Here is a 20028-nt window from a genome sequence, read left to right on the forward strand (position 1 = left end):
TAACAAGTCATACAGTGCACTGCCTCCATTTCTCGATGAAGATCAGTTTAACATATTCTAGGAATAAGATAAAAAAAATCAAATTACTGTTTAAAAAGGAAATATTGTAATGGTTCCGTATATTTTAAGGCAGTCAATTGGCCTCTTCGACGAAAGTTGTATTTATTAAAGAATATTTAAATCACTTCTAAACAACAATAGATATCAAACCTTAACTCGAATAGAAAGATACAAATAAATTTCACCGTTATTAATGAGCTGACATTTTGTATTAAATTCAAGAAACGTGTACATTACTCATCTGTCGGGAAAAAAAGAAAGTATACTCCCATTTTTCATTATTGCTAAAATGAAACAAACAAGAAATGTTTTTTTCGATGGTGATGTATTTGTCACGGGTGTCATAAGAGTGTTTTGGACTAATGTGTTTCGGCGACTGTTTTAAGCCCAGTTACGTTTCGTGACGTGTGTAATTTTTTGGTCAAATCCAATTTTCAAGAGTAAACTTTCATTTTCCCGTCAATTTACTATTTATCACATTCCCATTCAGGGGAAAACTTGACATGCCTTTGCATGTGTTTGTGACGGGGCCACGGTGGGACAGGATATACTCACCTTTTTACGAACACCTTGTATCATCAGTATTTGATAGTGATTCATAAACACATGCTCATGATAGACGCGTACAATAAACCCCGCTTTCAGTAAAGATTTCTTATGATTATGGAAATATCTTTTGTCGCAGTTATTTAAGTTTATTTAGGGATTGACTTCAACAGTTTTGTATTTGTCAAATCCTTCTGACGGGATTAGACATGTTTTCACGGTTAAATAATACAATATCACACAGCGACGCTTTTATATTAAAACACATTGTTCGGAATCTCGACAAACAACTGCCTTTTCTGGTAATCTCATTACAAACAGCCGTTATTGATGCAGGGTACAGATCCGACCAGCTAGGAACACAATATGATTATAAGCCGATTGTCCATAGATAATGATCCGTACCCAACTGCCGTCTCCCCTGTTCCCTCCGTCATCATGCAAACCAAATTACAATTTTTCCACAGAACCACTGACGTCTAAAAGCGAAAGATATCACTCAATAAACTTGGGCTTCTGTCTCGGGCTGCACGTTCACCTCATGAACACCTAGCTTCGCGGTATTACTTCTGCAGCGCTTTGAGTTATCGTTATTTCTCTTTTTCTGGACAGTATAAAACACACGATTAGCCATCCTGAACACTCAGTCCGTAATTTTTTTGTATCGCCAGCTTTCATTCGTGTCTCTCGGCGTCGACCCTAAAGCGATAATAACATCAAACATGGCTGAATTAAAGCGATTTATGCTACACTAAAGACATGTTTATGTTGAATAGGTCCACGAACACCAGAAGCAACCGTTTGAGAAGACGTTTTAGGAGAATGTTCTGATGCAATTATACAGAGAGCACACGGCAGCGTCGCGATATGTTTTCATTAAGTGTTTGCGGATTCTGTTTCATATTCACGAGTCATTATCGAGTGTTTGGTCATGGCATGTAGAGCGGACGTTATCGGGGATTTTGTTGCGGCGCGGTGAATAATTATATTTAACATCTAGAGCCGACTCAAAACTGAACCAATCGGTGCCATGGAAACAAATGTGCACGTCAGCCATTGTAGCTTCCTGATCGTCTTACGTCATATATATTAGTTCGGATTGCACAGGATCTGGTCCAGGCCCGGCAAACCAGTGGCTGATAGCATGAGCAGCGGTAGAGTCCGTTGGGGTGTGACGACAGGCAAATAGCAAGGTCACACATTGTTAGCATCCAATCCACATTAGTGAGTGAGTATGGTTTTACGCCGCTTTTAGCAATATTCCAGCAATATCACGGCGGGGGACACCAGAAATGGGCTTCACACATTGTACCCATGTCGGGATTCGAACCCGGGTCTTCGGCGTGACGAGCGAACGCTTTAACCACTAGGCTGGACGACCGCCCCCCGATCCACATTAAGTCTCCGCTTACGACAAATATATGATACAAGGTCGCTAGCTATCGTTCCTCGGGTCAAAACGGGGACATGTTTCTTATAGAAGAAGGAGGATTTGAGTACAGTCAAACCTCGTAAGTCTGGACACCGTTAATCCGGAAATCCAACAATCAGAATAATTACCGTAAAGAACGACGTACATGTACATACAAAGGTAAATACTTACAGACACAGACTCGTTAAGCCAGACATTCAAACAATTCAACTAGGGACTGTACCGTCTGGATTAACGAGGTTTCACGGCATGTCAGCTCTTTGTTGGAGGAGTGAGTGTGTGAGTATGGTTTTACGCCGCTTTTAGCAATATTCCAGCAATATCACGGCGGGGACACCAGAAATGGGCTTCACACATTGTACCCATGTCGGGAATCGAACCCGGGTCTTCGGCGTGATGAGCGTACGCTTTAACCACTAGGCTATCCCATCGCCCCTTGTTGGAGGAAAGTGACACAGTTCCTGGACGAGCACGGCTATGGTGCTTACCAAGGGTCATAATCAAAGAGACCTTCGAACCCACCATCAGCAGATCTAAGCACAGCCAAGGGATGCAACTCCAAGACGACTTGGCCCTTCGAGAGGAGTGAGTGAGTATGGTTTTACGCCGCTTTTAGCAATATTCCAGCAATATCACGGCGGGGACACCAGAAATGGGCTTCACACATTGTACCCATGTCGGGAATCGAACCCGGGTCTTCGGCGTGATGAGCGTACGCTTTAACCACTAGGCTATCCCATCGCCCCTTGTTGGAGGAAAGTGACACAGTTCCTGGACGAGCACGGCTATGGTGCTTACCAAGGGTCATAATCAAAGAGACCTTCGAACCCACCATCAGCAGATCTAAGCACAGCCAAGGGATGCAACTCCAAGACGACTTGGCCCTTCGAGAGGAGTGAGTGAGTATGGTTTTACGCCGCTTTTAGCAATATTCCAGCAATATCACGGCGGGGACACCAGAAATGGGCTTCACACATTGTACCCATGTCGGGAATCGAACCCGGGTCTTCGGCGTGATGAGCGTACGCTTTAACCACTAGGCTATCCCATCGCCCCTTGTTGGAGGAAAGTGACACAGTTCCTGGACGAGCACGGCTATGGTGCTTACCAAGGGTCATAATCAAAGAGACCTTCGAACCCACCATCAGCAGATCTAAGCACAGCCAAGGGATGCAACTCCAAGACGACTTGGCCCTTCGAGAGGAGTGAGTGAGTATGGTTTTACGCCGCTTTTAGCAATATTCCAGCAATATCACGGCGGGGACACCAGAAATGGGCTTCACACATTGTACCCATGTCGGGAATCGAACCCGGGTCTTCGGCGTGATGAGCGTACGCTTTAACCACTAGGCTATCCCATCGCCCCTTGTTGGAGGAAAGTGACACAGTTCCTGGACGAGCACGGCTATGGTGCTTACCAAGGGTCATAATCAAAGAGACCTTCGAACCCACCATCAGCAGATCTAAGCACAGCCAAGGGATGCAACTCCAAGACGACTTGGCCCTTCGAGAGGAGTGAGTGAGTATGGTTTTACGCCGCTTTTAGCAATATTCCAGCAAGGGTTGACAGTACAATGTAGAGGGGGGGGGGATGAAGAAGGGGTTTTTGGTGAGGATTGAAAGTATAATGTATGTTTTGTGGTATATAAGGAAGCGTTATGTTTTGGTATTGAAATAAATATGTCATAGTGTAGTCTGGCGTGTGCGGAGCTGGTCAGCGAACCACAGACATTCTCATTGTGATGAACTCTCACATACTCCTTACTTAAAGGAACCACCAACGGTGGTACATGAGCTACACCTTAACCATAAATAAATACACATTACAACAAGATGACATGAATGTTTTAAAAATCTTGACAATTTTCTCAGGACATGTATCTTATTATACCCACCAAGCTTCGTCTATTTCGAAATGTTAGGCCATTTATAATAATAATCACTGATGAAAGAATAACGTTCATTCGCCAATGCCGTACATCTGAATAAATAATGGAACTCGTCGCCAATTTCTTGCGAATTACACATTGTACAAAATCTCTCTTCGTGAGGAATGGACCCGTGAAGAACAGGTCTTCAGCAACCCATGCTTGCCGCAAAAGGCGACTATGCTTGTCGTAAAAGGCGACTAACGGGATCGGGTGGTAAGGCTCGCTGACTTGGTTGAAGCATGTCATCGATCCCAATTGTATGGATAGATGCTCATGATATCAATCACTGGATTGTCTGGTCCAGACTCGATTATTCACAGACCGCCGTCATATAGCTGGAATATTGCTGAGTGCGGCGTTTAACAACAAACACTCAATCAATCAATTGTGAGGAATGTTCCACCAGCGACCCTTTTCAATTGGTACTTTTATTGCTTGTTCTAAAATAAACTAAAAGTTTATAAATGGTGTCTGTGAATGATAAATACTTTTCAAAACAAGGAGAATATTTAATAATGGAATAGTTTATCAGAGTATCTGATACTTCTGCTCTGCATAAACTAAACATTTAAAATAACCGTTCTTGCAGAGATCCATTCTTTCGAAAAAGGATGTGGAAATTCTAAGACCTGCGGGAAACCTCATGTTCTTAAAATCTCTTCGATGTAATTCAACCAAGGATAAGAATAGCCCCGTGTAATTGAGCATAAACGAGGCAATGTTATTGTTAGGATGAGAACATAATAATGTGCATCAGTATGCTATAGCACGTTTGTTTATTTGTATCCGTCAAGGCCCCCCCTCGAACCGTATGGTTGGGTGTTTTACATGTTTTAGATGTACACATTCAAATAAATTAGTGTTTTCAAAACCCCAGATTTCACAACCGTAAAGTAAGACAAATAGTTTATCAAAGGAAGAAAAAAGCCAGTCCCAAGGTAAATTGTATATTTCTCCCTCGTTTTAACAAAGACTTTGAAACTTTGGTACCCGCATGTTTTGAAAGCATTCTATACGGAAATCATCGTATTGTGACGAAAACCTCCGAGGTTTGCCGAATGGCCGCAAGGGACACGCAAAGGAGAATGGGCAAACTGAAAAAAAAGCCGAGATATCAACAAATTAGGGATCTGTGCTCCGATCAACATACTGTTTTTTGACTTGACAACAGTATTCTCTTATTACTATTGTCGAGCGCTACCCTGGGGAGGGGTCGGTACTTGTTGATGGTAGTCTACATCCTCTCGCATGACGGACAGAGGGAAGCGACCTCTCCGTAAATATTGGTGCTGTGTAGAACTTATTGACGAATCATTAACTGTTTTTTTTATGGTTGAGGAAAATACTCTCAGAGCGTTATTTTCGTATGTTGTCTTATCTCAGCCAATCTCTCACCAGCCTTGGAGATGTACGGCGTAGTGTTCCCTTGTGGCGAGCCTCTCTGTGGATGGCCTGCCGATGGTTGTCAATAAAAGAATTTTATCAGCAACTTTGTGACAAGATATGCCCCGTGCGTTGAGGGAGCTGTCATGCCGGACACGGCAGATTCAGAGATGATCGGAAGAAGATAAGGCGATCTCAACGCAGCGATGGTTGTTGTGATTGAGATGCTTAAACACAGCTTAGAGTGAGTGGGATAGGTTAAACGCTGCTTAGAGTGTGTGAGATGGGTGAAACATCGCTAATAGTGAGACGAGTTAAACACCGCTTATAGTGAGTGAGATGGGTTAAAACACCACTTAAACTGAGTCGGGTTAAACGCTGCTTAGAGTGAGTGAGACAGGTTAAACACCGCTTCGAGTGAGTGAGACTTGTTAAACACCGCTTAGAGTGGGTGAGATGGGTTTAACACCGCTAAGAGTGAGTGAGATGGGTTAAACACCGCTTAAACTGAGTCGGGTTAAACACTGCTTGTGAGTGAGTGAGATGGGTTAAAACACCGCTTAGAGTGAGTGAGATGGGTTAAACACCGCTTAAACTGAGTCGGGTTAAACACTGCTTGTGAGTGAGTGAGATGGGTTAAACACCGCTTAGAGTGGGTGAGATGGGTTTAACACCGCTAAGAGTGAGTGAGATGGGTTAAACACCGCTTAAACTGAGTCGGGTTAAACACTGCTTGTGAGTGAGTGAGATGGGTTAAACACCGCTAAGAGTGAGTGAGATGGGTTAAACATTGCTTAGAGTGGGTGAGATGGGTTAAACACTGCTTAGAGTGAGTGAGATGGGTTAAACACTGCTTAGAGTGAGTGAGATGGGTTAAACACCGCTTAGAGTGAGTGAGGCGGGTTAAAACACCACTTAGAATGAGCGAGATGGGTTAAACACCGCTTAGAGTGAGTGCGACTTGTTAAACACCGCTTAGAGTGAGTGAGATGGGTTAAACACTGCTTAGAGTGAGTGAGATGGGTTTAACACCGCTTAGAGTGAGTGAAGATGGGTTAAACACTGCTTAGAGTGAGTGAGACTTGTTAAACACCGCTCGAGGGTGAGATGGGTTAAAAAACGCTTGGAGTGGGTGAGATGGGTTAAACACTGCTTAGAGTGAGTGAGATTGGTTAAACACCGCTTAGAGTGATTGAGATGGGTTAAACGCCGCTTAGAGTGAGTGAAGATGGGTTAAACACTGCTTAGAGTGAGTGAGACTTGTTAAACACCGCTCGAGGGTGAGATGGGTTAAAAAACGCTTGGAGTGGGTGAGATGGGTTAAACACTGCTTAGAGTGAGTGAGATTGGTTAAACACCGCTTAGAGTGATTGAGATGGGTTAAACGCCGCTTAGAGTGATTGAGATGGGTTAAACACCGCTTAGAGTAAGTGAGATGGGTTAAACACCGCTTAGAGTGATTGAGATGGGTTAAACACCGCTTAGAGTGGGTGAGATGGGTTAAACACTGCTTAGAGTGAGTGAGATGGGTTAAACACCGCTTAGAGTGGGTGAGATGGGTTAAACACCGCTTAGAGTGATTGAGATGGGTTAAACACCGCTTAGAGTGATTGAGATGGGTTAAACGCCGCTTAGAGTGAGTGAGATGGGTTAAACGCCGCTTAGAGTGAGTGAGACAAGTTAAAAAACGCTTAGAGTGAGTGAGATGGGTTAAACGCCGCTTAGAGTGAGTGAGATAAGTTAAAAAACGCTTAGAGTGAGTGAGATGGGTTAAAAAACGCTTAGAGTGAGTGAGATGGGTTAAACACTGCTTAGAGTTATTGAGATGGGTTAAACACCGCTTAGAGTGAGTGAGATGGGTTAAACACTGCTAAGAGTGATTGAGATGGGTAAACGCCGCTTAGAGTGAGTGAGACAAGTTAAAAAACGCTTAGAGTGATTGAGATGGGTTAAAAAACGCTTAGAATGAGTGAGACAGGTTAAAAAACGCTTAGAGTGAGTGAGATGGGTTAAACACTGCTTAGAGTGAGTGAGAGAGGTTAAAAAACGCTTAGAGTGAGTGAGATGGGTTAAACACTGCTTAGAGTGAGTGAGACAGGTTAAAAAAACGCTTAGAGTGGGTGAGATGGGTTAAACATCGCTTAGAGTGGGTGAGATGGGTTAAACACCGCTTAGAGTGAGTGAGATGGGTTAAACACTGCTTAGAGTGAGTGAGATGGGTTAAAACACCGCTTAGAGTGGGTGAGACTTGTTAAACACTGCTTAGAGTGAGTGAGATGGGTTAAACACTGCTTAGAGTGATAGAGACTTGTTAAACACTGCTTAGAGTGGGTGAGATGGGTTAAACACTGCTTAGAGTGATAGAGACTTGTTAAACACTGCTTAGAGTGAGTGAGATGATCTTCAAAGTAAGTTCCAACACACAACTTGTATGTCAGTGGAGTTTGGGAATGGGAACAAGGCACCGCATGTCAGTGGAGTTTGGGAATGGGAACACCCAGGCACCGCCTTGGTTAGTTTCAAGTCCTGGCCTCAACCAGACTGAACATCTGTGAGACGTCCTGGGCCAACTCTTAGCAGCTCTGCCAGATGAGTGGCTCTGTTTGGATCTCAAGTGAGTTTAAATTTGGTTTAACGTAGCTTCGAAGATTATTGCACTGATAGAGCGACGAGTGTGTGTGTGTGTGTGTGTGTGTTTGGCTGCTTGTACTAGTCGGGACTGATGCTGATTTATAGTGTTAGCTCACTGAGATACCATGCTGCAGTTTAACATGAATACCCCACCCAGACATAGTATACTGACTCAGAGCCGACTAGTCCTTGTTTTAGCCCCTTAATGCCGAGCGCAAGTCAGGGGTAACAACAAGTACGGTCTTTCGGTATGACGCGGCCACGGATCGAACCCTGGACCTTCCGCTCTCCGGGCGGACGCTCTACCACCAGACCAGGGAGGTGGTCTCTGGGCGGACGCTCTACCACTAGACCAGGGAGGTGGTCTCTGGGCGGACGCTCTACCACCAGACCAGGGAGGTGGTCTCTGGGCGGACGCTCTACCACCAGACCACGGAGGCCGTCTGGATCTCAAGGACTACAAGCAGGACCTTGATTCAAACAATGTCAAAGCAGTGATGTTAAAATCTTCTCAGTTTAAACTAAATAAAACAAACACAATCTTACAGATAACCCCTTTATTATATATTAGTAAAATATACCCTCTCGCTTCATTCTCAATCATTATCAAGTTGTATTCATTCATTTGGACATTGTACATTCGTACACCAGTTAACCACCAAGTTAAAACATTACATTCGTACATCTGGTAACCACAAAGTTAACATATTGCATTCGTACACCAGATAACCACCAAGTTAAAACATTACATTCGTACATCTGGTAACCACGAAGTTAACATGTTGCATTCGTACACCAGATAACCACCAAGTTAAAACATTACATTCATACAACTGGTAGCCACGAACTTAACATGTTACATCCGTACACCAGGTAATCACCAAATTAACACGTTACATTCGTACACCAGGTAACCACTAGACGTCACCAGGTCAATCACGATACAGACAAAGTAGCATCGAGTGCGAAATCTGCAACACTGGAAGTGCTCGTTTATCTCCAACATCATCATCATCATCAAGTAGCACACATGTCATGGTTCCAATGTAGACCTCCATCTCCACTCCAGGTGTCTTGACAGGCATGCTACATACATTACACACAACCAACTGCTCCTGTAGTATGAAGTACTAATTTTTGACATATTCACATTACTGCACAATACATTCCAATCAGTATTTGATAGGGATATTGATGGGGATGACCTGATTGTTCTCTGTTACACCACTGACTACTCATAATCCCCATATCCCTAAAGAAAGCGAACAGCATGTCTTGATTACCAACTAAATTACACCTAAAGATGTGAGATCAAGATATACATGATTTAATCGTTCTAACCTGTCTTTTGGCATATTTCTTTAAGGCAGTGATTTCATTTAATATTTCAGGTTTTTCCTACATATTTCTAGCAGGAATTGTAGGTGCGTACAACAGAACAATAAGCAACTGTTCCTGCACCTGTGTATGCGAGTCATTTACAACACACCGAGAGAACAGCGCAAGAAATGATGTCATTTGAAACATTAATATATTTCTCCTGTTACCGTATTCAACGTAATAAGCGCCCCACTCTAATAAGCGCTCACGGCTAAATTTGTTAATATATTGGCTAGTGAACAATCCCAATTAGCCCCCCCCTCCGATTGATCAATGTGCACAAGACTTATTTATTTGCGTATAATACACACTCGTGTGTCATATGCACCCTTAATTAGGGGCAATTAAATTCTGGAAAAATATATCTGTCGTACATAAACACTTTAGGCTGTCAGTATAAACCACGAAATTTATCTTTCAACTCTGTTTTTTTCACCAAAATAATATTCTAATAAGAGCCCCCTATTTCTAATTTTGAGAGCACCCTGGGCGCCTATTACGTCGAATACGGTATGATGTTTTAAAAAAACACATCATGGAAGCACATGATTACATCATTGTAAAGTTTACATGAACAACAATGTGAAACTTGCCCCGGTGTAGGGAGCTGCCTGTGTTACTATTATGGTGTTGTGGTTCTGATATCCAGAATCTCAACCCCTTCCAAATAACGTGCTGGCTTTCTTTGAGAATAAGTCAGCAAAGATCCAGAGTCTCAAGAGACAAATTACAATTTTATACTGATAAGAATTAATATCGTAAGTATAGCTGAGGATGCCACAGAGATGCCATAAAATCCTCTGGACTGAGGGTGAGCACTATCCTTGGTTGCAGAATCAAACCCCTTCTGTCTGACATCTTGCTTCTCTATGTATTTCATTAAAATTTAAAAGAATATGAATCATTACTGATACAGAATGGGGTGTGCCCGACAATTAACGATTGTCTAGACAGAGGGGCATACTTAATCTTGTTAACTGGACCGGCACTAATCTGAAGTCTTTGAAAGGCATTTAGAAGGAAGAGAAGTTATGGATGTCAACTTTTATATTATGAAGAACACAATGGAAGATACACTTACTCCTTCATCAGTTGAAGGACAAGTTGCCCTGGACGTACAGCCCATGTGTTCTGGGTTAAAACAAGACAAACAAGAAACAATTGCTTGGAGACAATACGAGAAACTTACAAAAGGTCCTCTCTGTAAAGTACGGCACCATATATGCTCAAGGTGTGAACATAAGATTATGTCATCTTCAAAGCTGTTCGGACAAGAGCAAACACTGGATTCATGTTAGAATTTCACAGACAATTGTTCAATAAATACTAATTAAACATTCTCACTAATATCAAAGTTTGTTGGAAGACATGATCTGAGGTAAGGAAATATTTTAACAGTCATTTTAATGCTAAATTATCGTTGAGTGAATGAATCAGTTGGGTTTAATGCTGCTTTTAACAGTATTCCAGTTATATCGCGACATGTCAGCTTAATGTGAGAGGAAAGCCCGAAGTGATGCAGGTCTCAGACGTTTACCACTTCGGTGAAACCCACAAGTATGGGTATGGTGCTGACAAACCTAGAAACATAATTGGGGGAACCATGAAAATAGGTTCTGGCATGTCCAAGGGACGCAACTCTGCACAGCGAATCGCGGCGCCTAGATGACTGGGTCACCCGTGCTCCCTATTGTTGACAAACATGACAAAAGGGACGGACCAAGTTTCACGATCTGCCAGTCACTTTGGAGCTATTTTCAAACATTAAAAACTCTGTAATGGAAAGTGATAGTGTCTAGTAAGCTTTCATCTCAACATTCATAGTTAATTGACAGACGTCTGTTCTCTGCCACTGACTCCAACAAACATTGGAGGTGAAACGGTACAAGGTCACGATATGATATGTATGCTTGTTTACGTCAAATTGTGTGGAAATGTCTTGACTATAAATATTTCAGGATCAAAAGGAAAAGCTAGCTGTAGACACATGTTCGATGTGGCTATTTTTAGCAGTGAATTTAATTACACATTTTGCGATTTTTTACTTACAAAAACGCCGGTGGTCATGAAATGAGCAATAATGTATTTTAACCAGTGTATCGTCTTGTATTGATACAAACAACATGCATCATGTATCGTACTGGTGCATGAAAACCCGCAACACACTGATGTATCACCTCTCACAAACACTTCAACTAAAGGGAAACTAGCCACCATGATGACGTCACACAGTTCATGATGAACTCACTGGCCATTCTGAAGGGGCATTGTAACAAGACAAGCTGATGCACCTATAGGTCACTATGCAAAATTATGGATAAATTATATCTGTTGGTAATTAAATTGTATTACAATGTACCTGCAACTACAGACCCACATCACAAAGTGATCGTCATGCTTTAACTATCTTCACTCATGTCTGGACAGACCCCTGTCCCGGTGCTACGATCACATTGGATATGATCCTATGATCATCAGCACAAGAAATTCATTAATCACGGACATTAATAAATGTCAACAAATAAAAACATTCTAAAATAATGTGCATACAATAATTGTGTATATATAACAAGACAATGAAGCGATGACAACTAATACACAACCCCAAAACAATTGTAGGACATTTTTCTACTAACAAAGAAAATCTGCCAATTTGAAAGACAACGGATTCATTTGTGCAAATCATTAAGTCCAGCATTTATATATATTACTGGGCTTAAAGAATGTTTCTCAGTTCTATACTGGCTGAATAAAGTAGGGGGTCAAAATATGTCAATATTAAAAAGAGAAGTTTGAACTTACAGAAGAATTAGATTTACCTAATGTCTTCATTTGTTGGTAGCATGAAACAGACATACTGTCTCTAACATAGACAGAAATCTATCAGCAGTTTTAGCATTGTTATAGTCAAGTCCCATTAATCCGACATCAATGGTTGCATATGATCATGTCGGATTAACAAGTATGTCGGATAAACGAAATTAAGTTTGTAATATATTTTTATTTTGTTATTCAACTTGATTTGAAGAAATTTTACGTCTGATTTCTGCCTGCCTTTCTAAGTTTTCTTCAGTTTAAACCTGTTGGGCCATGATTTTATGACTGCTTCGATAGCCCTTCCCAAACAAGTGTTTCATTTAACAGAAAGTTAAGAGTTATATGCACCTTGAAAAATGAATTTTGGATAATTGTCAATGCAGCCTCAAATTGAAAATATGAAAGAAATAATTACACAAAAGTTGGGGGACTTGTCGGCCGAAGCTGAAGAGTGTAGAACTGGCAATATAATATTGGACGTCACAATGACATGGAGTTATGAGAATTGAGCATTTTCACTCATATATACAGTTATTTGTAAACAGGTATTCAATATACTTTCATAACATGTCGGTCTGGCAACCACAAATATTCATTCAGATCTTTTAGGCTAAATTCAGTTGTGCTGTGAACAGTGTTTGAACTGCTGCTTGGAGTGGAACTGATGTATACTACTCAAGGTTTGAGAGGGATATTTTCCATCTTTACATGATTCTCATACTATGTCAAGTGTGTATTGAAAAAGAATGACTTATCTCATTTTCCCTATCAAAGTTTGAGAAGTATACACTACCTATCTTATAATAGGGATATTGACACGTTCCATTCTGTTACAGCTTGTCGCAAGAGGCGACTAACGGGATCGGTTGGTCAGGCTCGCTGACTACGTTGAAGCATGTCATCGATCTCAATTGCGTGGATCGATGCTCATGATGTCAATCACTGGGTTGTCTGGTCCAGCCTCGATTATTTACAGACCGCCGTCATATAGCTGGAATATGGCTGAGTGCGGCGTAAACCAACAAACCAAAATCCCAAATCCCAAGGCAGTATTGAATATATTTGCATGACAACTTCATCAGTCAAGCGCAGTCTCGACTTGGACACAGAATATCCCTATCACAAGTTGAGTAGTATATAGCAGTCTCCACTTGGACACAGACTATCCCTATCACAAGTTGAGTAGTATATAGCAGTCTCCACTTGGACACAGACTGTCCCTATCACAAGTTGAGTAGTAGATAGCAGTCTCCACTTGAACACAGACGATCCCTATCACAAGTTGAGTAGTATATAGCAGTCTCCACTTGGAGACAGACTGTCCCTATCACAAGTTGAGTAGTATATAGCAGTCTCCACTTGGACACAGACTATCCCTATCACAAGTTGAGTAGTAGATAGCAGTCTCCACTTGGACGCAGACTGTCCCTATCACAAGTTGAGTAGTATATAGCATGTGACGTGAGGCACAACTCAGGATTACATTCTACCAGCAAATGGCCCATAATCTTGGGCGAATCCTGGCATGACAAAGGGATGCAACTCTGCTCTAAGAGTTGAGAGCACAAGTCCAACAGCCAAGAGTCATAATATTAAAGTTACAAAAATATGGGCAATCTTTTGTGGTGTGAAAAATATTATTCCCGAGTGCCAAGTCAAAACAGTTATAGAGTTATGTAGACAGGATAACTTGACATGCCACTCCTTGTCACAGAGTATTTGTTAGCTTAGTGTGGCAGCAACAACAACAACAACAACAACAACAACAACAACAATACCTTTCTCTCATTCTCCACAACATTCATACATTCAAATGACGTTATTAAATAAATATTATACATATGTAATATATACATTTCAGAAAAATATACAGGCCATATAGCATATAAACACCACCATTATATACCGGTACTCAAAGACAAAAATAACCACAATCATGTCTCTCATTTCTGGGGCTGTCGGGTAGCCTACTGGTTAAAGAGTTTGAACACCCAAGATTGATTCCCGACATGGGTACAATAAGTGAAGCCCATTTCTGGTGTCCCCCGCCGTGATATTGCTGGAATACTACTAAAAGTGGCGTAAAACCAAATGACTCATTTCTTTGAAGATTTAGGTGCATATATCTGAGGTCAACATGGTTCTGATTGGATTTTAATGATATTTAAATTTCAACAAATTCAAATTTTGTCTGCTGTTTTATCTGTTCTTTACATAAAATATGACATGTTTTTTTCACTACCCATTAGAAAGTATAGCAGTGTGAAAGGGAATGGCACTTTTAGATTTTTCTTTTTGCCACCGTAATGCCTAACAGCTGCATCAACCGTGGTCCGTCTTGACAAGTGGTCGATTGCATGTGAGTGAGTGAGTGAGTGAGAGATTGAGTGAGAGATTGAGTGAGTGAGTGAGTGAGTGAGTGAGTGAGTAAGTGAGTGAGTGAGTGAGTGAGTGAGTGAGTGAGTGAGTGAGAGGGGTTCAATGCCACGTTTGGCAAAACATTCAGCAATATCACGATGGTGACACTGGAAATGAGCTTCACATGTCGTACCATGTGGAGAATCAAACCCATGCCTGGGCCATAGCAGCTTCTACCACTGGGCTTCCATACAGCCCCTACACAGAGAGAAGACTGATCACTTAAATATACATGATCACAGTTGCCTTTGGCTTTGAGTATAAATTAAGTCCAGGATCTTCTTCCCTTAAGAAAATATAACTGTAGCACCAGCCAGGAGATTATTGCTCTGAATCAGTACACTCATCATGGGGAGGACTGGAGATCTCAGTAGATTTGTGATCGTTTTTCATAATTTTCATTTGTCCTCTTGAAAATACTGCATACAGTTATGAAACTCTCTTGGGCCTCTCAACGATGATGCCTGAACTATATAACTACCGAATTCCATTTCCTTATAATAAATAGTGAGTGAGTGAGTGAGTTGGGTTTAACGCCGCTTTTAACAGTATTCCAGTCATATCGTGGCGTGTCAGCTTAATGTGGGAGGAAAGCCCGAAGATACAGGTCTCAGACGTTTACCACTTCGGTGAAACCCACGAGCATGGGTATGGTGCTGACAAACCTAGAAAAATAATCGGGGTGAACTGGGATTCGAACCCACAATCATAGGTTTCTGGCGTGCCTAAGGGACGCAACTCTGCACAGCGAATCGCGGCGCCTTAGAAGACTGGGCCACCCGTGCCCCCTTATAATAAATAAGTTATTAATGATTAATTCAAACATTTGACAGTTACGTGTATCAGGTCACAATATGAATGCACCATAAATACTGTATTGTGTACTACAGGAAGTTTGTGCTGTATTGTTCTGATGTATTAGATCAACAACTGTTGACTAGAGGCGATGAGTATTGTCACCACGGAGTTACCGGACCCTCCTCGGAGGGACGTAGTGCTGTGTCTTCTCACAACATACAGTCCGTTTGATGAGATCTATGGCATGAGCGAGTCAGATTGCGACTGAAATTATCATGAGACGGCCCCTCTAACGCTCTGTCATTTCCCCTATCACAGAACGTGCAGTGCATGCGTGCTTGCGCTGTGCCTTCCACGGTTTGTCCCCCCTACGTGTCATGTACACATTTCTATACAAAATTACATGATAGTTTCTTAAAGAACTTCATCCGTCATGGGTCTTAAAATAAACAAAATTCAGATTTTGTTGGGTACAGGGTATTCATGGTCAAGTACCGTATTGATGTTTCATACACTTTTCTGGATTTCGAGTTATTCTGCAATTCATCGTTCTCATTTGGAGTAAAACGGACTGTAGTTCCGAACATGTTGATGTTTACACACAAATAGTGACCATGTCAAACGTATTTCACCCATCAGTGAGTGAGTGAGTGAGTGAGTGAGTTGGGTTTAACGCCGCTTTTAACAGTATTCCAGTTATATCGCGGTGTGTCAGCTTGCAAGTGATGCAGGTCTCCGACGTTTACCACTTCGATAAAACCCACGAGCACATGTATGGTGCTGACAAACCTAGAAACATAATCTGGGCGACCCAGGATTCGAACCCCAAATCAAAGGTTTCTGGCGTGCCCAAGGGACGCAACTCTGCACAGCGAATTGCGGCGCCTTAGACGACTGGGCCACCCGTGCCCCCTCACCTATCAGTGTGTTTCAATAGTTCTAGATACATCTTAAAATACTCAGTCAAAATCTATGTAGTCTACTTGCTAAATAACCGTATATCTGCACATGACAGTTAGTTCCACTGTAAATATTAGATCTCTGAATTCCCTCTTTCAGCCAACTATAAATACCAGGCTCATCCGATGCCAAATCTTTCATCATTTCCACTATAAAGAGTTCAAGTTTGTTTTGTCATTGTGTCGTGGCCGATGACAAACCAATTTATAGGATTCAAATGAAATTAACAGGTATCAAATTTAAAAAAAATATAATAATTTGAATAAAAAAAGAAATATATATAAAAAAATTAATTTAAATCCACCCCTAGTTTTTAACTGTTACGATTGACCGATTAAACAATTTTTTTAATGGCAAGTACCAACATCTGAATAAAAACAATTAAAAATGTAAAAAGCAATATTACTTCACTTTTTACACAAAACAATCTCCTTCTAAATATTTGTACAGATAAACTTCCTTCCACTTAAAATAACATCACAAAATCTTCTAAATTATCATCTTGTACATGCATAAAAATGAAGTAAGTAAACACCCATATATGGGCATTCTTTAAAAAATATGACATTCTGATTTAATACGTCGATACATATCATGACGGTGTTTGTGGAGTTGTGTAGTTGTAACTGGTGTCAGTAACTGACGTTGTTGATGTAGTTGTGGACGTTAAGTTGAGGAGTGTGGCGGTGGAGACGCCGTGGTCCCCCACCCAGCCGTAGATGGTGCTATAGACGTCGTATACAACAGCAAATCCAAAATACAGGGGGAGGAGGAACTGTAGATAGCACAGCCACTCGGGGAGGGGGAGAGCTAGATCCAAGTTCCTGAAAAGAGCAATGGTGGTGATTTAGTTTTCTTATTCTTGGGATTGAACACGCGGTTTCCGCAATTAAAGTGTATTCGCACACAGACTTAGTTTTCATGAGGCTTTGAAGAAGAGCATGTGTGTGTGTGTGTGTGTGTGTGTGTGTATGCGCGAGTCTGTGTGTGAGAAAGGGTTTGTGTGTGTGTGTGTGTGAGAGAGAGAGAAAGTGTGTGTATGTGTGTGTGTGTGTGTGTGTGCGCGAGTCTGTGTGTGAGAAAGGGTTTGTGTGTGTGTGTGTGTGTGAGAGAGAAAGTGTGTGTATGTGTGTGATAATGTGTGTGTGTGTGTGTGTGTAGGTGAGTATGTGTCTGTGTAAGAGCATGTCTTTGCATCCCTGTGAATGTCTGCGTTAGTGTGTGTATGCGTGTGCATCTGTCTGTGCATGCACGTGTTTGAGTTTGTGCATCTGTGTGTGCATCTGTGCATGTGTGTGTACCTGAGTGTTAGTGCATCTGTGCATGTATCTGAGTGTTAGTGTTAGTGTGTGTGTTAACACCTCACTCAGCAATATTCCAGCCATAAAATGGTGGCCTATAAATAATCTAGTTTGCACCAAACCAGACAATCCAGTGACTGATATTGTGAGAAACGACCCATTCAGTGGGGGCTTGACGACCAGCAGTCAACCAAGTCATCCATCCTGACCTCTTCATCCACGATGAACAGTCCACGCCAGTACCTCTGTGCCGGTCATCAGTGAGGTCAGGTGAGGTGAAATTGGGTTTAACGTCGCGTCCAAAATTATTGCACTTATATAGCGACACGCGTGCACGTGTGTGTGTGTGTGTGTGTGGCTGCTTGTACTAGTCCGGACTAATGCCGATTTATAGTGCTAGCTCACTGAGATACCATGCCGCAGTTTAACATGAATACCCCACTCAGACACAGTATACTGACTCTGAGCCGACCAGTCCTTGTTTTAGCCCCTTAATGCCGAGCGCCAGACAGGGTAACAACAAGTACCATCTTTAAACATCTTTTGGTATGACGCGGCCGGGGATCAAACCCCGGACCTTCAGCTCTCCGGGCGGAAGCTCTACCACTAGACCCTGGAGGCGGTCGCCGGTCATCAGTGGTCAAGCCTGACATGACAGCGGTTGGATGTAAATGACACTAATGTTTGCGTCCGTTTTCCACATTTAAGTTTGTTTGTTTGTTTAACGCCGCACTCAGCAATATTCCAGCTATATGACGGCGGTCTGTCAATAATCGAATCTGGACCAGACAATCCAATTATTGTCATCATGAGCATTGATCCACGCAATTGGGATACGATGACACCATAACCAAGTCAGCGAGCCTGACCACCTGATCCCGTTCGTCGCCTCTAAGACAAGCATAGTCCCCTTTTACAGCAAGCATGGGTTGCTGAAGACCTATTCTACCCCGGACCTTCATGGGTCCCACATATAAGTACCCCAGTGTAAGCGTCCCACAAAATTTAGAAACTTTACACGCTAATCGTGCACGAGACAAATGGTGCATCTCGAGTCATGGATTCAATGTCACCATGGTCACAAGTGTTGCGTTCATGAACATCGATTCACACAACATACCAGAATGTTCGTTTGTGCATCGAACCAGTCTAATATCTCTTGAATATGTGTATATCTTCATATATTATCCAAAATGTTTAGTATTGGCATTTCTTTTGGTAGTGAGCATATATTCACCCCTATTCTGTTATAATAAATACCCTGGGCCAATCGCCACTAAAGCAAATTACTTGTGTAGTTCCTGGCGGGGCAGATGAAGGTGGTGACGTCACTTCCTACATGTAGTTATTGTGGCGAACGGGTGCATGGTATTTATTGCAATAATTTGGTTGGTTGGTTGGTTGTTTAACGCCGCACTCAGCAATATTCCAGCTATATGATGGCGGTCTGTAAATAATCGAGCCAGTGATTAATGTCATGAGCATCGATCCACGCAATTTGGATCAATGACATGCATCAACCAAGCAATAACTTGGAGAAATAGTCAGAGATACATCTAAACCTGCTCAGAGACCGATATTCGGCCCAAAGTCTGCACAAATAAATTCCAAAATCAGAATTAAAAATTTCCTAATTCATGTTAATTTCACTAATAACTAATGTTATGGCTGTGAAGAGAAAACCTGCATTTCACAAGTTTTTCAATATATAAAGGTATAAAACTGGTGTGCATGCCAGTTTTTTCATTTATAACTCCATAAACAACAAGATGTTGACGTCCATGCTCCACCCACCTGTTCTCCTTGTTCCTGCACCTCAGCAGCATGAGGAAGACGAAGATGCCGGCCTGGGCGTTGAGGGTGAACGAGGCAAACTTCTCCAGGATTTCAACAAAGCCCTGCACAGAAAACAGATCACACCAAAGGGTTCCAAGTATTTGGTATCTTGGCAGATGATACGGTTAAAATAAGTTCCTTGGCCTGAGTCAAAACATTTTCGTAGCGCTACTACATTCACAGCTTCCTGAGGTAAGGGTGTTATTTGACTATTAATGTCCAGTTTCCACCTTGGCGAACTAGGCTGCAATTCCGGAGTTACATTTTGACTGGACTTACGAGTCTATGCATAGTTAAATCAAAATTGCCTACAAACTACACCTCCAATACATAAACAACATGCATTTCAACGTGCATTTCCATTCACAGGAGGATTTGTAAAGCATGTGTCAACTGGGCATCAACAGATATTTTGCAAATCTTTTCATATCTTAAAATAGGGTGCACTTCACAGGGTAAGGCCTGTTTTATTACAATATAGATCTTGATTTGCGATCAAAACGTCTTGACTGAGAGCCGCCATATTGTTTGAAGC

At 41.9% G+C, this 20028-nt stretch overlaps 1 protein-coding gene across 2 annotated transcripts in view; it reads right to left on the reverse strand.

Annotated features, from left to right (window-relative positions):
* Positions 1-16192: 16192 nt before the first annotated feature.
* LOC124114563 overlaps positions 16193-20028 on the reverse strand; it is a 41615-nt gene continuing 37779 nt past the window's right edge. For both annotated transcript variants that reach the window (XM_046475178.2, XM_048390226.1), the window contains exons 17-18: positions 19452-19555; positions 16193-17180 (exon numbers count right to left, since the gene is read on the reverse strand). In XM_046475178.2, the coding sequence (XP_046331134.2) occupies positions 16949-17180; positions 19452-19555 (336 nt within the window). In that variant the 3' untranslated portion in view covers positions 16193-16948. The remainder of the gene's footprint in view (positions 17181-19451; positions 19556-20028) is intronic.

This window comes from Haliotis rufescens, unplaced genomic scaffold, assembly GCF_023055435.1.
Source record: "Haliotis rufescens isolate VD_foot unplaced genomic scaffold, xgHalRufe1.0.p SCAF_88, whole genome shotgun sequence".
Classification (NCBI taxonomy): Eukaryota; Metazoa; Mollusca; class Gastropoda; order Lepetellida; family Haliotidae; genus Haliotis; species Haliotis rufescens.